Source organism: Myotis brandtii, unplaced genomic scaffold, assembly GCF_000412655.1.
Source record: "Myotis brandtii unplaced genomic scaffold, ASM41265v1 scaffold555, whole genome shotgun sequence".
Lineage (NCBI taxonomy): Eukaryota > Metazoa > Chordata > Mammalia > Chiroptera > Vespertilionidae > Myotis > Myotis brandtii.
In genome coordinates this window covers 35,757-44,842 of record NW_005370065.1, presented here as the reverse complement: position 1 = coordinate 44,842, position 9,086 = coordinate 35,757, and the positions used below count along the sequence as shown (strand labels likewise).

Genomic DNA, 9,086 nt, shown 5'->3' with positions numbered 1-9,086 from the left:
TCGGGCAGTGCCGAGTCAGCGTCTAAAAGGTGGTTCCCAAGAGCTCATGTCTCTCTGAGGGTCAAAGGTCATGCCATCCATGGTCTACCTCCGAGAGGTTCAGTGCCCAGGGCCGCTGACAGCGAGGGCTGAGTGGAGACGGAGATGTCCAGTCCACACACCACTGCCAACCAGCGCGACCTCAGGCAGTTCTTTCTGCTTCCTAACCAACTCTTCCATATGCCATCCAACTCTGGCCTGAAGATGCAAGTTATTAAAGTTACCAATATTTTGTCTTTATTTTAAAACAGTGAAAAAAATAAATATCTTTGGAGAATAAGAGTACAGGGGTGGGATGGGCTGGTGGGGCTGGACACTTGGTAGTGTCCCGGCTTCAGTGGTCTTGCGTGGGGGTGCAGGGCCTGGGGTCTGCAGGCTGGTTCTCCCGGCCAGGCTCTGTCCCATACCCGCTGGGCGGTCTGGGGGCTCCACCAGCCTCGCCTGCCCTCGGCTCCCAGCGGGGCGCTGTGTCAGCAGAACCCGCGAGGATTAGGCCCCTGGCGTCGGCCTGTGTCCGGAGCACCATCTACCAGGCAGGCGGGTGGGGCAGGGGCACCACCCCACAGGGGGCTCTTCTGCCGGCTGGCCTGGCATGGTGGCCACGGCCTCAGTGGTGACCCATGTCCTCCATGCCCACACGGCCCCAGACCCCCAGCACGAAGCTCTCGATGTCACACTCGTTGGCTCCACGCACGATGCGGAAGTGGCCCTTCTCGCCCCAGGCTGGGCCCCACGAGTTGGCTGCGGTCTGGGAATGAGGAGGCACATGAGCAGGGCATGGAGAAGCGGAGGCAGGGGGAAGGGGACAGCGGCTGCAGGGCCCGCAGCGCAGGGACTCACCCAGTATTTGAGCGTCCTTCCATCAGGTAGTGCCTCCTCTCCCCACCTGTGGGCCAGACCGGGCAGGAGCAAGGGCGCTGATTCCACCTGCGTTCAGGGGCTGCACCCCCAGGCATTCCCTATCCAGGCCCTGCTGCCTTTGGTCACGTGGGTACACCCTTAGGACTTGGGCAGGTCTCTGTCCTGTCTGCACCTCCCTCGGTCTCCCTGTAAGTCTGTGTGCCTGTGCCCAGTGTGGGGGAAGGCACAAGAGGGATAACTGAGGGGTGTGCAGAACAGGGGGAATGTGGGCCTCCGTCCTCCAGGGACCCCCATCCTGTGGGCCATTTCTCTGGAACCTCACCCTTCCGCCTGCCCTCCCTCCTCACTTGGGGAGCCGAGGAGGAGTGGGTGCCAGGGACCAGAAGGAAGAGACTCGGGGAATGTGGGTGCCCTAGAGGCCCCAAACTCCACGGCCAAGAGCTGTCATTGGTTGGACAACCGACCTCAGTCACTCTGACGCCTCCTGTTATCTCAGGTGGAGACACTGAAGGCTGGGGAGTGAGTCCCTGTCGGGCAGAGCTGAGCAGGAGCTGAGATGGGGAGAGACTAGCCACTCCTGAATCCTTGTCTATTGCACTGGACTTACTCTATCTCCGCCCATAAGGAAGGAGCAGTCCCTTGAAACCTTGAAAAGCACCAACTCTTGGTGTGACTAGGCTAAGTCCCTCTTCATTTGGAGTCTCGGTTTCCTCCTCTTTGAAACGGGGCTTTGCAGAGAGGTGGTCTGGATTCCAGACAGGCTCAGAGCCCCCAGTGTCAGCTCGGCGGCCCCCAACCCCTCTGTCCCCCAGAGCCCCTCACCCTGTGATCTTGACCGAATGGGTTCCGTGCCGGCGGTATCGCTCTGGCCTCCCGAGGCTCACCGGGGTGTGGCTGTAGATGCCGCCCTGGTACAGGAAGAAGTCCTCGTGCACCTCCATGAGGGCTGTGGGCAGAGGGAAAGGTGGGGCCAGCTCAGCCGTCAGCCCCGCAGCCTCTCCTACCAGGTGCTGCCCATGGGGAGGGGACATGGTCCCCCCACGTCCGGCCCCAGTGGACCTGCTGCTCAGTGCTGTACAGAACACGTGTGCTGCTGGGCCCTGTGGGATCAGGGGGCAGGACGAAGGACACTCACCTTGGACAGGGCCGTTCTCCATCAGCTCCTTCATGATCTCCGTCTCCTGCAGCGTGGGAGGCGGGGAGGAGAGTATCCATTAGGGGCGAGGCCCGGCCTTCCTGCTCTCTTCCCCTGCCCCTCACCCAAGTGCAGACTTACACTGGAGCCGAGGCGGTAGGCAGGCGTGACCTGGTAGATGTCATTGGCATGGGCGTGGTGATTAGGGCAGCGGGCAGTGGCCTGGCGCTTGCCCCGACCCGTGGCCCGGGTGTGCATCATGCAGCGGGGCGCGGGGCCTGCCTCTGTCTTCTCCCGGCCCGAGAACGGGTAGCAGTGGTCAGACACAACCCTGGAGGGGCAGCAGGAGGGAGCAGAGGTGGAGTGAGCTGGCCTTCTCCAAGGCCCCTGCCACATGCCCTCTCCCCTGCCCACACCTCCTGCTGCTCACCCTCGCCGTCGCAGGAACCACCAGGCGCCATCCAGATGCCCACCGCGGCAGCCCTGCTGGTTGTGCTTGTCACAGGACAGCAGGTTCTGGGGCGACAGGACGGGTGTCATGTGCCCCAGAGAATGGATTGAGACGCGATCGGATGCCACGGCTGGTGAAGGAGCAGAAGGGCCGTCAGAGGGCTCAGGCCTCGGCTCCCTTCCCCACCGAGCCAGCCCTGCCCTCGCCTGTACCTGCTGTGGAGAAGGCCCAGGAGCCGGCACAGTTGCCCTGGTCAAGAGGCTCGTGGATTAGGTTGGGCCACTTCTCAGAGGCCTCAAAGGCTGTGGGCAGCACCTCCCCCGGGACCAGCATCGTCTGCAAGACAAAGTCACTCGGCCTGCCTCCTGCTCCTGCCCGCCTGCCCCTCGGAGGCCTGCTGGCACTGGGGGGCCACCAGGAGTCCAGGGCCTTCTGCGGTTTGGCCTTGAGCCTCCTGCTGAGGAAGGATTCCCGCGACCTCCACGCTGACTCAGTGCGACCCAAGCACCCCCGAGTGCCGCCCTAGTGTCAGGGGGAGGCCGCCGGGCCTGTGGCCGGGAACAGGGCAGTGGCCCGGCCAGAGCCATCCTGCCTTTCTCCTCAGCCCCGGCCTCGCTCCTCTGCACCTTTCAATCTGTCACATCCTCCTTCCCACCAGGACCTTGGGCTTCAGGCCACTCAGGGCAGGGGCGGGAAGGAGCAGTCAGGTCCCGTGACCGAGCAGGCTGCCAAGGCAAACAGCAGGAGGCAAATAGCAGAGGCCCGGGGCGGGGCAGGGTCTGCTCACCCCAGCCTTGAGCTGAAGTCCCTCTGCAGACAGGGCCGCCCAGGCCAGCCCCTGCCTCCTCCCTGCCCACCACTGCGAGGTGGAGCCTCCAGCCCGTGCCCAGCCCTGTCCTGCTAACGTGCCCCTTCCTCATGCTGACTGTCCTGGTCTGGCTCCCGTTTCTGCCTGGAGAGGGTCCCACTAGTGGGAAGGGGGAAGCCCCCTCCTCCCTTGGGGTTCCGCTGGGTTGTTTCCGAGAATTGCTGCTCTCTGGCCCGAGCTGGAGGAGTGGCTGTTTTCCCTTCCCAAAATACCAAGGTGACCTCCTGGCCACTTGGGCCCTGACCCTGCTGTACTGGGACCAAGAGCATTTTTCCCAGGCTGGGGAGGCCAAGAAGGGGCTCAGCTGGAAGCACAACACCCAGACTCTACACATCAGTTCTTCTAGTGCAGCCCATCTTGTCATAGGCCAGAGCTGAAGGCCCAGAGAAGGAGAGTGACTTGTCCAGCGTCACACAGCCTGTTGGAGAGGGATAGGCCCCGGCCTCGGACGAATAGGACACAGGGTTCCAGGATCCCTGGCATCTTAGGCCATGAGGCGGCAGGACTGTGGACAAGGATGGACTTACGTGAATCTCATTCATGCTGGTGACGGAGGGAGATGGGCGGATGGTGCCCAGGCGATAGCGAATGCCCTCATCCAGGGTCATGCCCCAGAAGGCACTGTGGTTCCCAGCCCGCCACCTGAAAGAGAAGGGATGGGAGTGACAGACTAAGGCTGGGGCTCCTGGGGTACATGCCTGTTCGTGGGAGAGATAAATACGGGCTCATAAGCATATGCTGCCACATAACTAAGATCTGAGTGTGGGCGTGCCTGGGGGACATGCATCCCGGGCAGAATGTGCGTGTGCACGTGCATGGGTGCCCACCGGGGCATTGCAGGGCCTCTTACCCGTAGTTGCCCTGGTTGATGGCGTTGATCATGTCTTGGTCCACCAGGCATGGCTCCTGATCACACTCCCACTGCCCTTTCTCCTGGCAGGTGCTGGGAGAACAGGGGGGAAGGAAGGAGTGAGGGGGGTGCTGGGCAGCCGCTGAAGGGAAGAGGCCCCGGAGGTCTACATGGGCCTGGGATTCTGTACCAGCGTCTACGACAAGACCCAGAGGATCCCATCCAGCCTGGCGGTTTAAAATGTCAGCTTCAAGTTCACGATTCTCAAGTTCGTACCCCCTGGGTCTCTCCCTAAACTCCCTTAGCCCCGTGTCTACCAACGGGTCAAACGTAAAACATCCCAAGCTGAACTCCTGGGCTCCTCTTCTCCCATGCCTGTCCCCAGACTCGGCCACTCCATCCTTCCCAGGGCTCAGGCCAAAAGCCTGACTGTCTCTTATCTACTGATCTAACTCCTTGGCAAATCCTGTTGGCTCTACCTTAAAAACGCATCCGGAATCCAAACCACGTCTCACTCTTCCCTGTGGTTCAATCACCTTTCACCTGGATTATGCTGCAGTCTCCTCGCTCTTCTCCCCACTTCTGCCCTGCACCCCCTTCAGTATATTTTTAACACAGCTGCCGGTGTTCCTGTTAAACCCAGGTCAGATCGTGTCATTCCTCTGCCCCAAACCCTCTACTGCAGGGGTCCTCAAGCTACGGCCTGCGGGCCACATGCAAATACAAATATTGTATTTGTTCCCGTTTTGTTTTTTTACTTCAAAATAAGATATGTGCAGTGTGCATAGGAATTTGTTCATAGTTTTTTTTTTAAACTATAGTCCGGCCCTCCAACGGTCTGAGGGACAGTGAACTGGCCCCCTGTTTAAAAAGTTTGAGGACCCCTGGTCTACTGGCTTCACATCACAGAACAAGAGCCACAGCCCTGACGGTGCCAGCAGGCCCCGCACAATCTGTCTTTTTGTCCACTCTCCGACCCCTTCCCCCGCCAGACTGGCCCTCTGACTCCACACCAGCTGTGCTCCTGCCCCAGGGCCTTTCAACTGTTGTTCTTCCTCCAACGTCCCATGGCTCGCTCGCTTCTTCCAAGTTTTCATTCATATGTCACCTGGTCAGGGAGGCCTGCCCTGGCCACCCTAGCTTACAATTCCCCATCCTCCGCTCCTCCTATCTCTCTTCCCTGTTTTATTTTTACCCTTCGCATGCCATCCCTATCTGGCATCCTACACAGTTAGTTATTTATATTGCTTATACCTGTTTCCTCACACACTCTAAGGGCCTCAAGGGCAGGTACTATTTGATACTGACGAGTGCCTACAAAACAAAACCTAGCACACAGTAGGCACCCAGTAAATATTTATTGAATGAATGAATGAGGCAGTATAGCGAAGTGACTAAGCATAGATTCTGAAATTCAAATCCTGGGCTCCAGTCCTAGCTGATGAGGCGCGTGACCTCAGGTAAGTTAAACTATTGTCTGTAAATTGAGGACAACAATAGCCCCAACTTTCAGGGATGCAGTGGCAGCGTGCAGAGCGTGCAGAGCGTGCAGTGTGGCTGGTCCTCCAGGATTGTCACCCACCATTCTTGTTCTCATTACAGGGACCCAGCCCCGCCCCTCTGGAGTTTCAGACTCAGATCCAGCTGGCCCCTCTGGGTGTGTAAAGTCATCTCCAACTTCAAATGGTCAAGCGGCCTTCCCACACCCGCTCCTGCCCTAACATTCTCAACTCCAGTCACGCACCTTATCCACAGGTGTTTAAGCCAGAACTCAGCCCCACCCCAGGCCTCCTCCACCAGCAGGTCCAGGAAGTCACATCACAAAAGGTTCTGAGTCCACCTGCCTGCCCGCCCTCCGCTGCCACCTCTCACCTAACCAGGCTCCCTGCCTTTTCGTGATCCCTACACACACCCTTTCTGAAGCCAGAGAGATCTCTGAGGAAGATCAGCTGGCCAGTAAATCAGATTATGTGCTTTAAGTGGCTTCCCACAACAGGTAGAACAAAATACAAAATCCTCGCCACCGCTTATGAGACTCGCAGGAAGCGGCCTGCACCTCCCGGGGCCTCTCTCCCCGTTTCACAGCTCCGGCTGCAGTGAGCTGGGTCCCACCCCGGCCTTCCCACACGCTGTTCCTCCCATGTTCCCTCCTGGGCCTCTCGTCTCCCTGATATCAGCACAAATGTCCTTTCCTGGGTGGCCCTCCCTCAACCCACCACACTCTAAACTGGGGTCCCCCTTGTTCTCTTTCTTCCCCTCATGCCTATGCGAGGTTGCAATGATGCGTGTTTGTGGGTCTGGTTCTTCACCACTAGCCTGGAAGCTCCAAGGACAGGACCTGTGGTGCATTCTATTCTGGCTGCACTTAGTAGGTCTTTAAAAAATAGGTGTCGACTGAATAGTTGAATTCTATGAATTCTTCTGTACTTTTACAAGCTCTTAACTCTGCTATTACAAGATGCTAAATCGCCTCCTTCCAAGCCCGCCCAAGGCTCCCGCCTCCAATGTTGCCTTTTAAGGAGCCTCAAGGGGAACCAAGAAAGACCCAGTATGGCTGGGCTTTCCAGTCCCAGAAGGGGGTGGGCACTTTCAGGGAGGCCGAGGGGACTGCGGGACAGGAGGCTTTCCTCCTCCTTCCCTCCCCCCTGGGACTCTCTCTCAGCATTCCTCATCCCTCGAGGGCTCACACGGCCCCACACCCTCCCTCAGGTGTCCCAAGCACAGGGAACCCAGCTGCTCAGAGCTGGTCTGGGTGGGCAGAGGGCTGGTCAGTCCTTGCTTGCACCTCCCCTTTGCCCCTAGGGCTGTCCAAGCAGGTCTAGACTGGACTGGTGACAACAGATCCCAGCATTCCAGAGAGGGTCTGGGGTGGCCAGGCCCTAGGGACAGGCTTGGAGAAAGTGTTAACCCCTCAGTGTCCAGAGGTATCCTATCAGGACCGGCAGAATCATGCAGGCGCACTCCATCTTCTGAACACATACAAGCAGTTCTCTCTCTCTCTCTCTCTCTCTCTCTCTCTCTCTCTCTCTTTATTTACCTTTTGTTGCAAACCACCTCAGTGGTGGAGAAGCCAGTATCTTAGACCCATGCTTACTCATCTGCACCCCCCCCCCCCCCCCCCCCCCCCCCCCCCCCAGACACACTCTCACCCAGCACCCCTCACACCAGTGAGGCAATGGAAACAGCTTATGCGTAATGCATTCCAAAAAGTTTCCTTCTCTCTGGGGCCTCCCAGGCAAAGAGGGCAGGGGGTGGAGAGGGTGCAGGGCCTCCTCCTTTTAAGTCACAGGGTCCCCATTATTTCCGTTATGGCTTCCTACCCACCCCAGCTCCACTTTCCATCTCAGGCTCCAGGTTCAATCGAGGAGCACCCCTGACTCCTTCCTCCTCCTGCCGGAACGGAATGGCAGAGGTGAGGAGGGAGCGGGGCCACATTCCGGGGAAGGCCCTGCTACAGGCTGGCTGACCTCCAGCGCAGCCACCCCTGACCCTCGTCCGGTCCAGGGCAGCGGATGCTGCAGTCAGAGGTTTCCTTCCTGGCGCCCCCTTCTCGGACTCCCCCGTGACATGGAGAAAGGCCGGGGGCGGGGTGGGGTGGGTGGGGGTGGCAGTAGCCCAACCCAAGCGAGGAGGGGCCAGGAATGACTCCCAGCTCAGGGCCCCACCTGGAGTCAGGTACCCATGGCTGGTCACCCCTGGGGAATGTTGTCAGAATGTTGTTTATAGAAGCTGACACGGTCAGTGTGAAAACTCCCATGTTTCAGATGAGAAAACTGAGGCTCAGAGAAGGGGAAGGACTTGCCCCCAGCAAGTGAGTGACAGGGATAGGGTTTGAACCAAGTCTGTCAGCCACAAAGCCCAAAGGGTGCCTCTCCAAGCCCCAAACACTCACCAACGGTTACAGTTGTCCTGGTAGGTTCCTAAGATTGGGTAGATGCGACCCCCATGCATGCATCCTGGTGGGAGGGAAGAGAAGAGCAAAGCAGAAATGAGACCAGAGATGATGGGTGGCAAAGGCCAAGTTCTTAAAGGTCAGGTGTCCAGAAACGTGGACACCCCCGCCCCCCCCACACACACATCCCAGCCCTCACTGAAACCAAAGTCAAACTATAACTTAAGACCCTCCTGCAGGGTCACCCAGCAACTGCTCCTAGTAAGTTCATCAGGGACTCCAACTTAGATCCTTCTTGCTTCACTTTCTGCCAGCCACAGCATTCTGGGGATGCTTCGCCTGTGAGTTGGGATTTGGGGACCGGGATTTGCGGGGGGGTGGGGGGGAGGTAATCCATGGGGAATCTGAGGTCCAGAGAAGGCAAGTGACTCCACTAAAATAATATAGCACTTGGGGATGGCAACCCACATATGCAGTCTCACATCCACAGTCCCATGAAACTGGGAAGGAATTCACGCATTCTATCCGAGAGGGCAAGTACGCGGGCAAGGAAGGTGGCGAGGGCTGAGGCAGGAGCAGATCTAACCCAGCTCCCAGGTGTGACCAGCCACCTGGGGGTAGAGAACCCCGGGGAAGGCAGAGGAAGGGCTAAGATGACCCTGACCAGCCCATGTGCTTTATCAACCTGGGCGTGAGTCAGCGGGCGGGGCCCGCACCTTCCGTGTCCGCGTCCGGAATATGGAAACGGGACTGGGAGAAAGGGCAGGAAACTCCCCTTCTCCAGGCCAGCGGAGAATCCCACCGACCAAGGACCCTCTCTCGTTCCGTCTCGCTGGAGAGATTCCAGTTAGACCAGAGCGGGGGCTTCCCAGAGGCACAGAGAGTGAGGTGGGGTCTCTTCCCAGATGCTGCAAAGCCCCCCCTGGAAATGGCAGTGCGTCAGCCTTGCTCCTGAGTCTGGCTGAGTTTGAGGCTGAAAAAGTGACCCCC

The 9,086-nt window shown here is 58.7% G+C and overlaps 1 protein-coding gene across 2 annotated transcripts in view; it reads right to left on the bottom strand.

Annotated features, from left to right (window-relative positions):
* Nucleotides 1-253: 253 nt before the first annotated feature.
* TINAGL1 (tubulointerstitial nephritis antigen-like 1) overlaps nt 254-9,086 on the bottom strand; it is an 11,136-nt gene continuing 2,303 nt past the window's right edge. Inside the window, exons 3-12 of one of the 2 annotated variants that reach the window (XM_005878322.2) lie at nt 8,097-8,160; nt 4,205-4,297; nt 3,882-3,996; nt 2,699-2,822; nt 2,466-2,616; nt 2,177-2,366; nt 2,036-2,081; nt 1,723-1,846; nt 880-925; nt 254-787 (exon numbers count right to left, since the gene is read on the bottom strand). In XM_005878322.2, the coding sequence (XP_005878384.2) occupies nt 647-787; nt 880-925; nt 1,723-1,846; nt 2,036-2,081; nt 2,177-2,366; nt 2,466-2,616; nt 2,699-2,822; nt 3,882-3,996; nt 4,205-4,297; nt 8,097-8,160 (1,094 nt within the window). In that variant the 3' untranslated portion in view covers nt 254-646. The remainder of the gene's footprint in view (nt 788-879; nt 926-1,722; nt 1,847-2,035; nt 2,082-2,176; nt 2,367-2,465; nt 2,617-2,698; nt 2,823-3,881; nt 3,997-4,204; nt 4,298-8,096; nt 8,161-9,086) is intronic. The other variant, XM_014549537.1, reaches the window with a different exon arrangement.